The sequence below is a fragment of the Nicrophorus vespilloides genome, unplaced genomic scaffold, assembly GCF_001412225.1.
Source record: "Nicrophorus vespilloides isolate i.1.1-1 unplaced genomic scaffold, Nicve_v1.0, whole genome shotgun sequence".
NCBI lineage: Eukaryota > Metazoa > Arthropoda > Insecta > Coleoptera > Silphidae > Nicrophorus > Nicrophorus vespilloides.
Genome location: NW_017099549.1, coordinates 17126 through 36377, shown reverse-complemented (window position 1 = coordinate 36377; position 19252 = coordinate 17126). Strand labels below are relative to the sequence as shown.

Genomic DNA, 19252 nt, shown 5'->3' with positions numbered 1-19252 from the left:
TTACAAACCGAAAACCATGAGAATTATGTCCATTTAAATATTCTTTAATTTTATAATATTTTAACAACATGTTTCTTGTATTAATTCCAGATTTAATCTATTTTACATGATTATAGTAAATAAATTTAGTACAGTAGAACCTCGCTTAACGAGTTTAATGCGTTCCAAAATTTCCGGATTTTTATTCGAATAGTGAAACATATTAAAAAATACACATAATATGTGTACACAAATTTTAAAAATGATGTAAGAGGCTCACAATCCGGGACTTCTCTTTTCATCGTCACCCGTTATGAGAAACGTCGCTCGTTAAGAGAGTCATTTTTCTTAAAATTAATTTTGCTCGTTATGCGAGGTTCCAGTGTACTTTATTTCTTATGTTCATGAAAAGCAAATAAATTAATATATTGTAATATAACTTCGACATAAGCAATTATTTTTATAGTAATTATAATATTTGTTTGTATTAAGACCATAATTTATACATTAGAATATAAAGCATATTGTGATAATAACATAAACAAATGCTTTTAGTATATATGGTAGTATTAAGTATAAGGATAAAGTCTATTTCAAACATTAGGTGTAGACGGATAACTGAATTTCCTCTAATTGTTTGTAGTTGGGTCGCTCCCCATTCGAAAATTGACTTAGGAAAGCACTTAGTCCTCGAGGAGGAACCGGTGAAGAGGAATCCGCATATCTAATTACCTTAACGAGCAATTGCGTAATTAGATTTGTGTGCGCCGCGATTCTCCGAGTCGTCGCATCGCGTTTTCCTTCCACAATTTTCATTCAATCACTTAACTTCTATTGACACTTACAAAACGAGTAAACAGAACAATCCAAAAAACAATTAAATATAATTATACAATTACATAAATAATAACAAAAATACATTAAAAGCATATTTTTTAGACGTTGCTTTATAACATGAATTTTTATTTATAAAAGGACATAAGTATTTCGTGGCAGTATAATTGTCTTGTAGATTTAAAACTCAACTAAATACGAAAACTTCACTGTATTAGTCAATCTTCTACCAAAAAGAGATTTACAATTGAAAATCACCAACATTATCTACATAACTTACATTACTGCTTATTTGATTTTTAAATTATATTTAAACATATGTAAAAATTCATATATTCATGTTACATAAAACAATACTCATTTTTTTTAATTATGAATGTGAATATTAGTAACAAATTCAAAATAATCAAGAAGTAACATAACTATGATGACAAAAGAAGGCTTAATTAATGAATAATTAATTTATTTGCAGAAATATAAATTATACCATAGTAAACTTAAAAAATAATAATTGGTCAAAGGCTTAGTATTATTAATTATACTAAATACAAAATTGAAACTGATTATTTATTTATATTACTGAAAATTCCAAGTTTAAATTTCAACTGCAAAAACTGGTGTGGATGTAGAAAGGATCGATAATATTTCGCAACTGTATTAAACTAACCATACGTTCAAGATAAATAGTTATTTAGAATACAAGTTTACAATATAATTGTATGAACTAACAGTAAGTAACATATTGTTAAAGAAAGAGAACTTACGTTTCAAGGTATTGAAAAATCCTGTATACCGGCTTCCTGTACATGAGAAATCCTTCAACTTTTTCAACCATCATCATAAACCATGAAGTGCACAAGGAGGAGCAAATAAGTAAATAATAATGAAGACAAAACAACTGTGAGAATAACAATGAAACAACTCGGAAGGAACTATTGCACTGATAACGGCTGTTAGTAGTAGGCTGGTTGCGGATGGATGATGGGCACCGATTGTTGTTGGGTTAATGACAACAACACTGGGGAATGAAGAATGCTATTTTTATACAAAAAAAGGACGCGGGAGACGAGCGGTCGCCTTCATTCAGACGAGACTAGCAACTACTTCCACTTGTGTTGTAGATGTTATTGTATTGTTGTTGTCGTCTTCTTCGTCGGAGGTTCGGTGCGCGTTCATATTCACAGCATATCGCGAACTGAATGAGTAGGTAGGTAGGAAGGCAGTATGCGCGCGGTCTGGGACCTCGGGAAGTCGTGCAGTCGCGCATGCACCCATCCAGGCCAGACCAGCCCGAGCCCTACCTAGACCAGAGCGCAACCCTCTGGTGTGCTCCTTCTGATCGTTATTCTTACACCCACACTCTGCGCTCGATTCTGCACGAAACACACCCCTAGACAACAGTGAAATTATTGCCATCGACTTCGTTATTCCATTCGACCACTCTTCCTCGTGTCGGACACACATTAAGGAAACAGAATTTCCCTGAGGACTCTCTTTCTGCTGCGGAACAACATACTGCATTGTCCACTATTTATTCATTCAGGACTTCAAAAGGCTACGGCATCATGCATCACACACATCATTGACTTAACAACTTAAATAATCTCATTGAGAACATTAACGCATTTCGTGAGAAAAATTACGCTCGAACATATATTTTAAAATTATCAACAATTTAATCCACTTTATTTACTATTTATATCATATTCTTCCAAACATTTATACAATCAATACAAGCTAATATTTATGACCTCTTTCTTCATTTGGATATTTTGTTGCATCTAAGAACTCGTTAATTCGTTTAGTTTTTTAAAAATTAATTATTTATACACTGTATTTGGTTTTGAAAAATCTTTCTATAATAATGTAAATAAAATACTGAAATTGATTTAACACTTTTTAGTTTAAATAACCATTTTTTTTTTAATTTAATTCGTACAAATTTTTCATAATGAGAAATAATATCAATATATTACTATATTTTAATAACATTTCGGAATATGAAGATTATGGAAAAAAATGTATGGTCAATATATTCTATTTGAATATTATTTAGTAAATAAACGTAAAACACGATGATTCCTCCAAACAAAATGTAATTAGTATCTCTTCTGAGATTCATTCCGTAGCGACAATTATGTTTACAATAAAGAAGTGTAAAACTTGGAAAATAAAACTTCGGAGGTCAACATTCACACACATACATAAACTCGCAACGAAACCCAGATGATGATGGATTGGCATGTTTATATGCAGATGTAAACAAATTGAAATGTGTAAGTAGTATAGTCGGATGGTGGAAAGCCGAAGATTCTCTATCCGACATCACATTTTGCTAAACACTAGATATAAGTTAGATGAATTTGTTAACAATTTATTCCTCATTTTAAAGAAAATATCCAATTGGAAATATTAAGTGGTAAAGTACGCGAATACTACTAATTTAATGACCCGTTTATTTTTATCAAGGATGTGTGCAGTCCTTATCAATACGAATAAATGTGATGTCGCATTGCGGGTTTTTGTTGTTGTTGTTTAAAAGTTCAATGGAAGTTGCAAGTAAGATTGTGACGTACTCATTTTATCTTTATTTTTCAATAATAAATATGTACCAAGAGCTTGAAAAAATGCTTTACACGATCAAAAATTGCAACAACCTTCGTATAACACGGTAAAGCATACTTATTCACAATTATTTTTAGCTTCATTTTTCAACATTGATCAAAATTTGGTACAGTTAAGAACGATTTTCAAAATGTGTACATGTATATCATCATTAATTGTTGTTGTATATGTAAGTACATGAATTGTTGTAATTTGTATTTGAATACTGTCAAATATTTAATTCCATAAATTCAGAAATATTGTGATTGAAACAACACTATTACAAAAGCACGATTTTTATAAATGAAATGAAGAAATTTTAGATGCAATATGATAATTGTAAAGAAGGATGAACAAGTTTTGCGACAAACAAAATGTTTTAATTTGCGTAGTTCATATTCGAAATCTCTTCGTGTTGGAACGCTTTAAAGTCCTGCATGAATTATTCATCGGATATCTTATTTCCTTTAAAAAATGCGCGCAATTTTTTTTCTTTATGCAAATGAGAATTCAAGGAAGAGAGATATTTTGTCGTCACTATCTACGGACGTACAGACGATAACCGCCGTCCATCAATCCAGAGGAACCAAATGTGAATATTCATACAATGAAAACACAGTGATTAGATTATTAGATTTTTGACATTTCTGACACATCTCGGACTGAAAACTTATTGTGTAAATAAGTTGCGACAGAAATATGTTTCTTATACCTTTTTTAATTTAGAATTTGTTACTAAATTTTGATTGTATAATTTCCTTGCAAATGGTAAAATTAACAGTATTATTGTACTTAGTATTAAATGTGTGGTGGGACAGAAATATGCAACTCAATTATTAGTTCTTTTTTGTTTCGAGTAATTGCCTTTGGTAATTATGTAAACTGTAATCGCAACATCTAGCAGTTCGTCGAAGCTTTGGTATCGCGCACGTTTCTTTCACGTCGTCGTATAGGGGTGCACGTTTTAATGGTAATGCCTTGTTTTTTTATACTTATGTAACCGGAAACATTGTACAGGTGTGCTTTTTGTATGCGCATATGTCGCATTTGGGACATTAAGTTAAGGTTTGCCGTTGGCGTTTTGTTCAGGGCGCGAGCAATTAAGTACTTTTGAGTACACCATATGTCCTATTCCTCCTTACACACTGACACTTAATACCGTTTAAATATTAAGGCTTGTCCCGTTACCAGAGACACAGAAAAACATCCTGAAACAAACCGAACATGCGTAGACAACGTTGTATAATACGTACCGCTGTATAACACGCATTCCGTATTTTCCCAGAGGTATGAATATATAAGTTAAATATTAAGACTGAAACAATCAGAACATGCATAGAAAACCCATCCTCTATTTCCCAGAGATTTTAAAATTCCAGTTAAATATAGTTTAGTTTATACTACATCATTGATACGTACCGGTGTATAAAACACGGTTTTCCTGAGATTTGAAAATTAAATGTGTATTATAAACCGTCAATTGGTTCTTCTTTTGTTGGTGGAGGCAAAACGTACTTTGTAGTAGCGCAAATTTTAATTGCATGCAGTTCTATTGAAACATAAATAGCGAACAATGCGCAATATTCCATTTCCAGCTAGAGGAGAACGCGTAGAACGAAACGGGACGAAAATAACCAAGGCGAGGGCACATAAATCCTTCGAAGGAATATAAAACCGGGGAGACGGTTAATTATTACAGCAAGCGGGTAAAACTGTCGCGGATAATAGAAACGTTTCTTACTCTTTCTCAGAAGCTAAAGTATCTTCTTTGAACGACTCTCCAATTAGCCACTAGAAAGTTTATTTAGTTGCGCGAAAAATCGCGCCGCACCGAGACACTTTTTTTTTTTGAAGTTTTGCACTTTCGATATGCACTGAATACATTGCGACGAGAAAACGATTTCTGTGTTACTTATGTTGAAATTTTAGAAAATCAGATTGATATTACACTAGTTTTTCTGTGTCCACGTAACATCGATTTATTTCGATACTTGTATACAATTTTACAAAGTTCCATTTACAACAGGACTTCACGGCATAAAGTACAGCAAGATCTTGTTTAGCGCTGCCTCTATTAACGCGCTTTGCTAAAAAAAAGCTCACAATTTACCCAGATTCAAATTATCGCGGCATTTCATCGTATATAATATGATTATTCCCGAACACGTAGCACTCGTGCTTCCCTGGAATATATGTTTGTTTGAGATGTAGATGAGTAGGATATTAAGGAGTTACTGCGGGTTTCTGGTGAAGGTCTTACCGACGACGATCTTCAAGAACTGGCAGAACAAGGAATTGAAGAACGCGAAAATAGTGAATTTGAAGACGATGAAGAAGAGAAAAATTTTAGAAACGAGCAAGAGGAGTTTTGGGTGCGATCGCCTGCTACCAGCATTTGCTTAAATAAAATAAACTTCATATTTCTATGCAAATGTTTGCGTTATATGAAACATATATTATAAAGAAAATTACTATAATTACAAATTAAAGTAAGTTTATTTTTGGTCAGGTGTTCCCGATTCCCTGTGTATTAAAATGCATCTAAAGCACTAAACGAGGTCTTACTGTAATACATTTTTATTAAGATTGATATTGCTAATTGATTCCACTCTATTAACATTTGTATTGAAATACGATTTTATTACTCTGAAAGTGTTACACTTATACAACTTTTATGTTTCACACTCATACTTTGCTCATAGTAAATATTCCTGTTTTGCGTCTTCTAAGAAATCTATCAAACTTTATTAACCTTTGATTCATTGTTTTATATAATAAGTACTTAACGTATATGAATAAAACAAGTACTATTTGTACATGATAGTCCTCATTACCTAATTACAGTGTCAAGACACTCAAGTAATGAACGCAAAAGACCAATTAACTTCCTCTTTAGTTGAACAATAACAAAACAAAATACCGGAAATACGTGCTATATTCCCTTGCAGCCTTTCACCCGAAAATAAAATGCCATTAATAATCATAAAACGAATCCGTAATGATTAAGACGTAAATCAAAGTGTCTTTGGCGTTCATGAAACAGTGCACGTTCGTCGATCATAGATTGTGATCAATTATGTTATATTTTGTTGTACGTTTCCAATTAAGGTCGACCCAATTTCCGAGGGCCAAAAGGCAAATTGAATTTTCGTAATGTACTTCATATTTCTACATATAATTAGATTATATTGCAGTTGCAATTACCAAACTTTAGTTTAGTCCAATTTTAATTATGCTGGACATATAACATTCTAGATTTTATGTGAAATGCGCATAGCGTTTTATTCGCCGCACCGTAAATCAATTGCATATAATAAAGTTTATTCAACTCGGATAACTTCATTGGAAATTCAGTCCCTATATATGCAGATACGTTTGGGTTTGCGTCAAAATGTATATACATGTATAAATAGCCGCTATTGGACGGAGAGAGAGGTGGACGGGTTGAAGAGGAGAGGAGGAGAGTTGAGTCCGTCCATCCATCCAAGCTCGTCTATATTTTATACGTGTAAAACAACGATCACACGGCATTTGCATACGATTACCGTCAATAGCCATTATTATTGTTTTCTTTTATATGGCTCTCGAGAATACACCACTTTTGCGTTTTCTTCCATTTTCAGATGTGAAATGATCGTTCTACATAACTAGCGTATGTTAATTTCTTTTCTTTTTCCATTTCTATTGCTCTTGTTCGAATTTGGTGTGCGACGTTTTTTTTTGTTGTTGTTGTTGTTGCTGACAACCCGCATATCCTCACAGTCCATGAAGGAAATCGACAAACGCACCTGCAAGGAAATATTTATTCATTCATTTCCGATTGCGGTACCAATACGATAATTACATAATTAGGCAGTCACATACGAGCAGGCATTCGGCTCTATATCCATCATTGGTTGTGTCATCTTCAGGAATGGTGTCTTCAGGTGCTTTGATGTCGGAAGTCGAAGCCGAAACCGCGGCTTTATTTGTATGGAAATTGGAAAGCATTTCATCATTCCATCGCCGTTCCATCATTATCATTACTTATACACTTATTACTTATTTATGTTCATTTTGTATATAATTCTACTCACTATTGTTAGTAAATCATCATTAAATTGTTCACAATAATAACAAACTTCCTGAAAGCAATGACTAAGTTGTTTTCGCATAGATTTATAGTTTTATATATCATTCAAACTAATCTTAGTATCTGCAACAGCTGTAGAAATATCTTCCAATTCACAGTATAAATTCAAAGTTTCTCTATGCACTTTTATTTCTATTGGACTTCTTGAAAATTTAATACAATTTCAACTTGCTAATCTTTCAAACTCAAATTATACACAATTTTAAAAAACAGTATAAACAAGTTCATATAGAAATATATAGCATTATTTTCAATATTACAAAAGTATATTATAGTTAACTTTATATATTACTCATGTTTAAAGTTAGAATTTCACTTGAAGTATTTGTTACTACAGAAATTATAGATGAAATTCTAATTTAATTCTTAGGTTTTCTTTATTAATTATTTTTATAGTTAGAATTCAAATAATAAAAGTTGCAGTACTGGAAACAATAAATTGATCTTTATTTCTTCACAGTTACATAAATTATAAAAGTAAATTTTTAATTTATAGTGTTATTTATTTTTTTTACAATTTTATTGACGTCCTTATTTAAAATTGTTTCCAAACGAACTTATATCAAATTTCATTTAATGAATTGTTTTAATTGCAATGTATAATCAACCGCAAGAAACTAAATGAAATAAAAATAAAACGTGCTTCAAACCATAAATGAACGTCACCATGTTTCAATTACGAGACCTTGACTTTCATACGATTATGGAAAATCAATGTCGGTTTCTCAACTCCTGGCACATATAACTAACTACATTCTAGAAAAATTAGAAAAACTACGTAGAAGTTCTCATTAATTACACACTTGCAAGAAATCTATGTTTATGAACTAAATTTATGTTATTGATATTTCTTTTGAAAATTATATTTAATAACTTACAAAAAAAGTTAAAATTATAATATTAATGTAAAATTAAGTTTAAATGAGCTCTCACATGGTTATAATTTTTAAAAAAATGTCTAGCTTATTTAATTAATAAAACAAGTTAATTAAAACTATATATTTATAAAATATTTTGTTCATTATTCTTCCAAAAACAAATTGTATTTGATTGCATATGATATAGATATCCAATAAAAATAAACTTACCTTAAAATGTTTAAATAAACAAATATGGTTTGGACTGATGGTTTGGTTGCATAACTGCATGTACTTGTTTTTGTTTTAATTCAAAGTTTTTACGTGCTAAAAGTCTCGTTGTAACTTTTTACTAGAGCCTAGGTGCTAATTGGTATTTTAAAGCCTTAAGTGGAGGGTAAATACGTGGTGCACAAACAGCGATAGTTGGAGATGTGCAGGGGTAAAAAAAAATCGCTAAATGCTCATCCGATCGAAACTTGTTTACGGCGAACCGCGACTTTATTGCGGGTAAATATAGAATGGAGGTCATTGCTTATTTCACGAATCGTTAAAAAAGGTTGTTTGCGTTGACTCATTAGTTGATGCAATCATTTACACCGGTAGTCCCACAGGTATAGTTTTCATGTTTCAAAAAATGATTTCAGAGTGGAGAAGAATTGGAGCTCAGCAATTACGATTCGACGTTGGACTGATTGACCCTTCTTGGGGGTTAACACAGTTAGCTTGGCTAGAGTATTTGGGCAGCGTATCGATCCCGATATTAATGTAATGGATTAGTTAGATGAGATGGGGTTTGTTAGTGGATTAGCTTGGTTTGTGGAAGTGGCCGGCGCTATGGAGATGGACCAGTGTTTTGGGAAAACAATGGTGTTGTATGTATATGTGTGTGTGTACACATTGGACTCTGTCGACGGGGTTCTAAAGTGTGGGAACTCACATTGTAATCCTGCATGCTAGGTAGGCCTCAGCTTCGGTCCTTCATTAGCGAACACCTTGCCGGTTGTCCGGGAGATGCGAAACCAATCCAAATGGAGAAAAAAAGAAGGACGACGTTACTCTCACGACCACTTTCACGCGTAAGGCATACGGGGTGCTGCTGTCAGAGCGCGGCCATTTTACCGCTGCCGCCGGCGGGGCTTCGCCGGAGTCACGTGTGCTTTGTCTTCCTAGCTGGTCTCACCGGCATCCATCTCTCTTCCTCTCTGCAACTCCGGATGAAACGGACGACATACCCGGAGCAGCCGATGCCTGCCTATCTCGCTTGATCAGCGCTGATCCTCTCTATTCTCTGTACTCTGCTCAGGCTCAGAAGCAGACGTCTGGCTCCATTCTGAAGCCTGCATACGCAGGTGGCGCTAAATTAGATAATAGCACATATCCTAATTTCCGCATCTGTCGGACAACAAATCCTGCTGATTATCTGCAACCTTCAACTGACTATTTACCATAAATTACCTCATACATTAAGCTTCATTCAACATCAACGAAGAAGCGTCGCTCTTGCAGTCTCATTTCAATTAACAATCCTTCCCACGATCATGATTAACTATTAAACCATACGTCCTGCTTTTTTAACAACAAATATTAATATAACCACTTTATTTCACTACTTTCCTTACACTGCTTGTAACAAACTTAACTATGATTTACACATGCATAAGACTAATATAATTGTATACATTAAGTTATTCCAGTCAGATTATTGAATTACATCACAATTACGCAACTTTATATCAAATTCATACTTATTTAGTTAAATTTAACAAATTACATTTTCATAACACCAATGGTAACAAAAATATTGCATCTTACTGAAATTTCACTTATCGTCAGCAATGAGATCTACCATTTCTTCAACAGTAATAATCATTATCAAATATTAAATTAATTTATTACTAAAAATTAATTTGTAACAAATTTACGGACCAAAATAAATTAATCAGCAAATTATTGTTGGTCATTCGCGTTATAAGATTTCAAAGCTGCAAAAATAAAAAAATATTTGCAAATTAATAAAGAACATTATAAGGATTACCTAGTTTGTTACAACTTTTTTTTATCGTAAAAGCAAATATACTTATCATTTTTTTGAATTAATGAAATGATTTCTCACTAACCCTTACGAAGATAGGCAACCAACTGTTACTGTTATTTTTCATCATTCAAGAAGCTTAAGTAGTGTTTGTTAAAATAATTCATAAAGGATTAGTAAATACATATGCATATTGTCTATATTTATGCCTATGTTGTTGCTTTTATATTCCAGTAATAATAATGTAATACAAATTATTACATAATTAAAAGTGAAGTTTTGTTTACTTTTTACCTAACGAGTTTCATCCGTTTCAAAATTTCCAGATTTTTACTCGTATAGTTTCGTAACGTTTCGTTATGCGAAACGTTGCTCGTTAAGCGAGTCATTTTTCTCGTTCAAAATGCTCGTTAAGGTTCCACTACATAATAAAAAATATTTTATGTAATATTAATTTGTATAATGTATTGTCAAAACAGACACGTACATTCATAATTTATTATAATTTACTTAAATATTTAATTAAAATATGTAATATTTAACAATATTAAATTTAAAATTAAATTAAATTATTTATAAGAAGATGGCGCTTATTACAAATATTAACATCCAATTATCTTAGTAACTAATTAACCAAATGTAAGAGTAATTAAACGAATATCATTTGCATTAGTATGTAATGATAATACGTTTATTGCTTATATTTATATTTAGGTATTTAATGAAATTGATTTCGACAGCGCAGAAATGGCTGAACTATAAGCTTCATTGTATTGAGAAGAGATGGGACAAGCTGTTATAAAAATTTGATATTTCTTTTTGCGCCTAAAGTTCAGGCAACACAACATGCATACCAAAAAATATATAAGTTTCTTAATTCAAAATAAGCAAGTATTACATGAATAAAACTATTGATGGACTATTAACTATTATATAAATCTATTAGGTGTGCCATCAACTTCTTCCACGGTTGTTTTAATACCAAAGCTTTTTTTTTTAATAAAAGAAATTTCAATTTATTTATTGATATAAATCTCTCCGGCCCTATTTCTACCCCTTTCGGGTTTAACAGCCACCACAAATTTTTGTTGGTTTTTCGGAATTGAACCAACGACCTTTTGAATCAGATTTTCGTGATACAGGCGACCATAATACCAAAGCTTATAGTTTAGTCAATTTGGAGCTTATATGTGAAATATTATTAATTAGTTCTTAACTTATAGGATTTCATTTCTTATTTTTAATTCAATTAAATCAAACAAGAAATTATTTAAATCTGTTTAGAATATTGTATTTCTATAGTTTAATAAAACAAATGTTAGACAACCAAATTTACAAATACTAATTATGACATTAAACATAACCTTTCTTATTCCATAACTGTTAGTGCACAATTTTAGGGTTTGTTTTGTATAAAAATGTTACAATCTCGTTTGGTTGCGGCTTTGAAAAGCCTGAGTATAGGCCAAGGAGTTTGTAGAATCAGTGCTCAGCCCTTATCCACTACAGCAGCAAAATGTAGACAAGTTGAAGATCGCAGGGAGATGCTGAAGTCTTTGCCTGCAATTGATGAGGGTACATCTGGAGAGAAAGCAGTTGATATTGATTCAATGATACACCAGTAAGCAGATCTATTTGCATGCATTTGATGTATAGTAAATTGAAATGTTTTCAGTAAGGATATTTTCCCAAATTTGGACACCCCTAACATGATGTTCAATGGGACCCCATTCAAGGAACTTCCTATATTTAATATCAGAGTGTCTTCAAATAACACAGTTTTCAGTTTAACAGATTATAAAGGTATATTCTTGATGTAATAATTATGTTATGCATAATTTACATACACTTTTTTTTTATAATAGGAACTCCAAAGATAATCAGATCATGTGGTATTGAGGGATTCAAGAATGCTAGGAAAGGAACAAATATTGCAGCTCAGGCTACTGCTATTAGTGTAGCAACTGTAAGAATATTTGATGGGGAATTGTAGTAATGGTTGTATTTACATTTTGATTTTAGAGAGCTTTGGAGAAGGGTATTAAAACAATTCGCGTTAGAGTTAGGGGAATTGGACCAGGAAGAATGGTATAATGAAACAATATTTAATAATTGTCTTTCATAATTGTATTTATTTTAAATTTTAGTCAGCAATTAAAGGACTGCAAATGGCTGGAATGGATATAGTGTCAATTACTGATAGTACACCTGTCGCATGGGATCCTCCAAGGCCACGAAAACAGAGGAAGTTGTAAATTATAAATTTTGTACAGTTTGCGTTAATAAATAGTTTATTTGAAAGTATTTTGATTGTTATACATGTGTGGTTTATCAACTGAAATGATAATTTCCAATTGAAATATTATATGTTTTCTGGGAAATTTATAAAAGTTGGTTTATTAAAAAAGGTGTATACATATATTTCAAAAATAAATACATAAAATACACAGTTGGACTAAATAAAACTAAATATCATAATAGTAATATAATAAATAATTATAGTTTAGATCAATATCGATTCCGTTTGTTTCCGTTTCAAATAAAATACGATACGTAAATAATTGGCAAATTGGCACAATTTTCCTAAACACTAAATGAAACAATATAAATAAAACATAAAATACGATGCGAATAAAGATTACGGGATTGCATAGAGAACCAAAGGGAGTGGATATTTAGCGCGGAGCGAGAATGTATTTTCAGAGTAAAGTAAATTTCATCTCCGAGTCCGTCAGTCGTCGTTTTAAATAAATGTAAGCTATTTGGAAAATAGTGGAAATTAATCACTTTGTGTGTATAGAGAAAAAAAAATATAGAGTAACATATGATGATGCGTAGACGTTGTCCAATTGATCATCAGTACAAGTAGTTTTTGGGGATTTCGTTGAGCGGCTCAGCACATGTGCCCATATTCTTCATCTGGACCAGAGATCTGGAACGACAGTTCTCCAGTTCCAGGAAGCAGGCATTGCTGTAGGTCATATTGTCCGTGCCGCAAACTGGGTCATAGTAGTCGGGGCAGATCTTCTGGCATCCGCGGAAAATGAATCCGGCGAGACAGCGTTTCAATGGCACCACGTAGATGTGTTTCCTATAAATAAAAAGAATGAAAACACCAGATAACACACCTCGTACACCTATAATTAATGTTGCAGGTAGAAACCGTTTCTCGGTTCCATTTCTCCTTTTTGTATGAGTGCTACTATCATCATTTCGTGTGGAGCGAAGCAAGACGGAGAAAGAAGAAAAAAACATTACCCGCAATTATCCCGCTTCATTTGGCACTCGCTTCTGTAGATCTTGTTGTCGGAGCCGCAGACGAACTGCCTCTCGTTGGCGTCGCAGCTCTCGTTGCAGGAGGCCGTCGTCCTGCAGTGCTGTGCGGGAACCTGAACCACCAATTGTCCGCAGGTCTCCTTCTTCAGGTCGCACTGAGACCTGAAACCGTAATTACGTGATTAGCCGAAAAACCGGGGACGGACAAAGAATGCCGAAACTGCGAGCGCTTTATTTCCTGAACATGTTATATAAATCATCTTTTGCCAAGAGGAAAAACGAACGAACGTACATTCATTTTAATGAAAGGAAACGAGATACCCGAAACGGCGATCGTAAAGAATACAGAATTCTGAAACAAGCGAACGTAAAGAACACTGCGATTACAGCCGCGCGATGGACTTAAATACGTAAAATGTGGTTTTAATTAATTTCGAGAATTCGTGGTTTTTAATTGGCACGGAATCCGGGTCACTCTCTTGTTTACTTTATGATTGGTCGGATTCATAAATTTTACACAACATATTCCAATCTTCCATCGCCTTATTTTTTATGATCACGGAACGTTTATTTACTACTCACTTATTTTTTATAATTACACTACAATTTTATGATGCACATGCAGTTTTTTCGAGAAATAAAAAGAGTCTTTAAAAATAACTAATTAAATATCAGTTAGTAAATCAATAAAAGTGTGATGTAAAAATGTTGAACCATAATTAAATGATATACACACGTACCATAGGTTTGCCATCACTGGTTTATAGCAAACTTTATATTTAAGGACACTAAATTGAAATTACCTAAATTTTGATAAAAATCTGTGTTTGTGAATTATTTTAATTACTTATACTTTTTATAGTTAATCCTCATTTAAAGTTAAATATAATATAATGGGTGTGCAAGTAATCATTCATTTAAATAACTGTGAATGTTTATATAAAAATGTGATCGTTTAATTTAAAAGCAGAATTAACTGTGATTAAATATAAAATTTATTTAAGTAATATTGAAGTTCTGAATCTTGTGTTATAAATAGTAGTTATTTTCTTTAATTGTGTCAATAAAGAGCGAGCGCGGTGCTATTGTAATGATACATGATGATTCCACGATAAGCAAGAGTTATGTAAAGAAATAAACTGGAATATGCAAAACGTAAGGCGTCCTTGCGTGCGTCGGTTATCCACTACGTTTCTTCATGTTCCTTTTCTTTGCGCTGACCATAATAAAGCTGGCCAGGCTTATTGAATAAGTGACTGATAATTTTGATATGATCGCAAGAAAGATGGGACATTAAGGGCAATTCTGCTTGGCAATTTACATAATTTTCATTTTTTGTTAATGCCCAGGGAGCGTAGCAGCGATGGCCGTTAAAAAGAAGTTCCGGTTTTGAAAACCGCAGTTTAGCAAAACACACGTCGAGCTACCGGTCTTGTGATAATTAACGTGTGCTCATTATATCGATAACTATTTTTCATTCCATATTTTAATAAGGATTCGATTTATGTTACCTGTAAACGTTACCATCCGATCCGCAGATGGGTTCGCCGCCTACGTCCGTGCAATGATCCGGACAGGGGTTCGGTTCCTTCAGGCCGGTGCAGTTTCCGAGATGCGCCAACTGGACACCTTTCAAGCACGTAGCCAAGTTCAACAGGCACTGGTTCTTGTAAGTTCTCGCATCCGTCCCGCATACAGGATCCGGGTCGTTCGAGCACTTGATCTTGAGGCACTTCTGCAAGCGGTTTCTGCACTTCTCGAAGTCGACCTTAGACACCCTCTTGTTAGATCTAGAAAGAAATGTTGCATTACAGTACTATGTAATTATAAGGATGCTGATATTGGGTTACCCGCAGTTCAGTAGTTTCAATTCGCATTCGCTCTTGTAGATTTGTCCATCGGAACCGCACGTTGGTCGCTCCGGTTCGTTGGGGCATTCGGAAGGACACACTAAGCTGCTGCGAGTCCTCTCCTGTCCCTCTTGACAGTAAGCCATTGGCACTTCGAAGACGTGTTTGCTAAAAGTGGTGGATTAGTTTTTACTTAATTTAAATGATAACTTGTGGCGAATTTACCCGCAATTCTTAGACTTCATCCGGCAGACGTTCGAGTAGATTTTCCCGTCGGATCCGCAGGTGGGTCTAGCGTTCCTCCAGCAGGATTCGCGGCAGTGGCGTGTCGTCTGACAGTATTTCTTGTTGGTACGAACTACGCCTTGTCTGTGGGATAAATATTAAAACAATGAACGAGGGTTATTTATGATGAAATTGATGAATTACCCGCATGTGATCAGCTTCATTTGGCAGGTATTCTTGTAGACGTTCCCATCGCTGCCGCAGATTGGACCATCCTGAGGCGCCTGTTTGCAATCCACCGGGCAGTTTTCGCGATGGGCGCTGATGTTGTTGCACGACCCAAGGTGCGACATATCTATTCCCAATCTGATAATAACAATAATAATAAATTTAATTTAAGTGTCGAAGAAGTATTCTCAGGTAAATGTTACCTGCAAATTTCGACCTGCAGCATGCATCTGTTCAGATAAGTGCGGCCATCTGTGCCGCAAACCGGGTCCTTCTCAGAGCTGCACTTGTGCTCGCATTTCGAACCCGAAGACCTCTGACATAGACTAGGATCTGCGGAAAGCTTGACACCTGGAAATACACGAACGAAGAAGGCGCGAAGATTAAATCATGGAGCTACGAAACGCGGACCAGTTTTGCTTGCTTTTACCTTTTCCGCAAGTTTTCTTCTTCATCTCGCAGATGTTGGGGTAGATCACGGCGTCTGTTCCGCACACAGGATCTCCATAACCGTGCGACGCGCAGATCCTCGGACACGAAGAATCCCTTACACTTTCGATGGCTGAAATCAAAAGATACCATAATTAATATCTGCCACAACAATAACAACAAAAAAAATAAATAAACAAATAAACAAGTCGACGTGTGTGTTCTTATTACTATATAATTAGCCGCGCTTTTGTTGCTGCTTTCTTCCTCATCTTCGACTTCCCAAGAAGGTGTCGAGGAATGAAAGAGAATTAATCACCAATTTTAACCGGCCGACTAAATTTAATCTTAAGCCTTGGAATTAGAACGATTGCTCTATTATAGGCTTAAAGGTCATAAACCCGTAAAAATCACATTCATAAGATTCAAATAATTAACATTTTTAACACTCCAAAATTACATTACAAGCCAACTTGATTATATTATTGAGAAACACAATTTAAAAAATTTTAAAACTGTTCTACAGATTTTAATTAATAAAAACTATAACCTAATTTCTAATATGTATAAAATTTATAGTCATACCTCTTTATAAATACTACTGTTAATTATAAGAATTTCAGAACAACAAATTTGTAAAAGTAATTACTAAACCAAACTTTTTTTTTGGTCATAATTGAACTAAAATATAACACTATAAATAATCGGATAAATTGGTACTAATAATATAAATCTAAAAGATTATAGCTTAGTTTTTTTTTTATTATAATGGAAAGAAAAGAAGCAACGGTCCAGCCATTCCGTGTTTGCGTATTTAATTTTTCAATAAAACCCGTAATTTTGAAGAAAAAAGTTGTTAGCATGTGTTAGAATCAATTTGAAACGTATAAATAGAAGCATTGTAAATTAATGCTGTAAGATAAATATTATTTTTACGGTATATTACGATACCGTTACGATTCTTCCACTTCGTATTTTTTTTCGCTCTTCTTTCTTCAGACTCGATTTAGTAGTTTTACGGAAAACGTTTTGTTTGTTTGTTTGTTTTTTTCTAGTTTGTTCCATTTTTTTTATAAGTAGCGAACGTTTCTTTCCGAGCAATTAATTAAATCGTTTCTCACGCGGCTTCCTAGATCCGAGCTTGCACCGAATCCACGAGTTTAATGAAGCTTTTCAAGTGCAAAAAAAAGTTGGAGTTGTAAGTATGCGGCATGTTCCTCGAGAGGTCAGGGTTCTTCGGCGGAAATTACAGTTTTTTTTCTCTCTTCATCTTGTGTGCATAATCCGTATTGGAAATACGGGAATTCGAGGATGCGAATTCCAATTCGCGTGTTATTCCGCACGGACTGGACGGAATTCCTCGGCCAACACGAACGACGACGTCTTAATGTTCATCTATAAGATCCGCATCCTGCATTATGTATGTGGTTACGGGTGTTATTCATCCGTGTTGTTCGGGATCAAAATGCAGAGTGCTAATCGTGAGCAGTTTGCTTCGATAATGAGCGCAGTTCGAGGGTTTCGGTATTACGTAAGGCGAGCACAATGCGAATTTTATCCGTTCCGACCAAATAAGTGAATTCCTCTATAAATGGTAAAACGCGACTTCCTACAAGTAATTGTAATCGAGTAAATGTTTACATTACATCTTATGTTTCTGTTGTCGTTGTTCCTTGTATTTTAGACTTACAGGACGAGAATTCCGCCGTTTAATTTGCCAGAACGTAAGCCATTTAATAAGATCAAATAAAAATCGAGGAGTAAACAGAAAGGCTCCATATTCCACGTCAGCTATTAACTTATTTTTTTTATCTTCTTCTACTTCTACAATTAAATCGTTTCTATCATCTTACGCGGAGGTTTATCGAACCTTCGTGCTTTGTCGACTGTGACGAACTATTTCTGAAACATTAATTAATGGACTTCCAATACTCTCACACAGCAAATGCAAACAGAACGTCGACGAGATTATCTATGGTTCGTAGAGACAATGTGGAAAACGCTCTATTAAATGTACGGTACAAGGAATCCCATTTTCTAACTGGCTAGCTAACTGAATAACCAACTAACGAACTCTGCTCTATCGAATCGTTCCGCTTAAATCATTCCGCCGAACCAAAACACCGTCCACACTAATGGATATAAATTATTTTCTTTGCTAATCTCTTGATTAATGCGCTTACACCTCGGCTACGTTCTTCAATATTCCACTCTCTAACGACCGTTCTTACCTTACAAATTACAATTTTCCATTCGTGCTTTTCTTCTGTACCTGATTTATCTCCACCACAGATTATTTATTTAATCAGCAAAAATCGCCTATTTAACATTCAGTTTACATACATTGTTCGTACTTCTCAATTTATTTTAAACAGATTCACAATTAAAACTACAAAAAGAAATCATTCTTTCAAATTATGACTATTCACAATCATTTAATAAATATATATAATCAAAAAAAATATAAAGTAATCATTTATTATTAATACAAAGTGTCAATTACTAACAATAATTAATTAAAATTATAACTAAGGAATGAACAGTAATTTTTGCTATTAAAAATTCTTTTATCTAATGCAGCTGTCGGGGAACCGGAGTAAATTACCCAAAATGGGGTAAAAATGATTTTTTTTTGGGTAATAGGGAAATTTTCCTAATTTCATCTTACCGAACTCAGAGAGCGGTTTTCTGACTACTTTTCAGATCTTGATATACAAACTGTAAATTGGGTTGTAAATCCTTTTAAATGTAAAATTACTAACATACCAGAAGAACCTCCAGGTTTGGCAGAGGCAATTCTTGA

The 19252-nt window shown here is 33.7% G+C and overlaps 2 protein-coding genes across 2 annotated transcripts in view; one reads left to right on the top strand and one right to left on the bottom strand.

The window, feature by feature from the left end:
• The first annotated feature begins 11783 nt into the window (after window positions 1-11783).
• On the top strand, window positions 11784-12745 carry LOC108564710 (30S ribosomal protein S11). Its single transcript, XM_017923809.1, has 5 exons — window positions 11784-12062; window positions 12117-12244; window positions 12307-12407; window positions 12464-12529; window positions 12589-12745. The coding sequence occupies exons 1-5, from the start codon at window positions 11860-11862 to the stop codon at window positions 12694-12696; spliced, it is 606 nt and encodes a 201-aa protein (XP_017779298.1). The 5' UTR covers window positions 11784-11859; the 3' UTR covers window positions 12697-12745.
• Window positions 12746-13182: 437 nt separating this feature from the next.
• LOC108564709 (serine protease inhibitor dipetalogastin) overlaps window positions 13183-19252 on the bottom strand; it is a 19300-nt gene continuing 13230 nt past the window's right edge. The window contains exons 2-9 of the mRNA XM_017923808.1: window positions 16451-16582; window positions 16224-16371; window positions 15997-16158; window positions 15793-15936; window positions 15568-15735; window positions 15229-15507; window positions 13700-13879; window positions 13183-13532 (exon numbers count right to left, since the gene is read on the bottom strand). Coding sequence (XP_017779297.1) covers window positions 13298-13532; window positions 13700-13879; window positions 15229-15507; window positions 15568-15735; window positions 15793-15936; window positions 15997-16158; window positions 16224-16371; window positions 16451-16582 — 1448 coding nt within the window. The 3' untranslated portion in view covers window positions 13183-13297. The remainder of the gene's footprint in view (window positions 13533-13699; window positions 13880-15228; window positions 15508-15567; window positions 15736-15792; window positions 15937-15996; window positions 16159-16223; window positions 16372-16450; window positions 16583-19252) is intronic.

Excerpts from the sequence above, each read along its gene's own strand:
- LOC108564710 (XM_017923809.1), top strand. The coding sequence starts at position 11,860 with ATGTTACAATCTCGTTTGGTTGCGGCTTTGAAAAGCCTGAGTATAGGC. Across the intron at positions 12,408-12,463 it reads CTGCTATTAGTGTAGCAACT|AGAGCTTTGGAGAAGGGTAT; the intron begins GTAAGAATATTT and ends TTTTGATTTTAG. Across the intron at positions 12,530-12,588 it reads GAATTGGACCAGGAAGAATG|TCAGCAATTAAAGGACTGCA; the intron begins GTATAATGAAAC and ends TTTAAATTTTAG.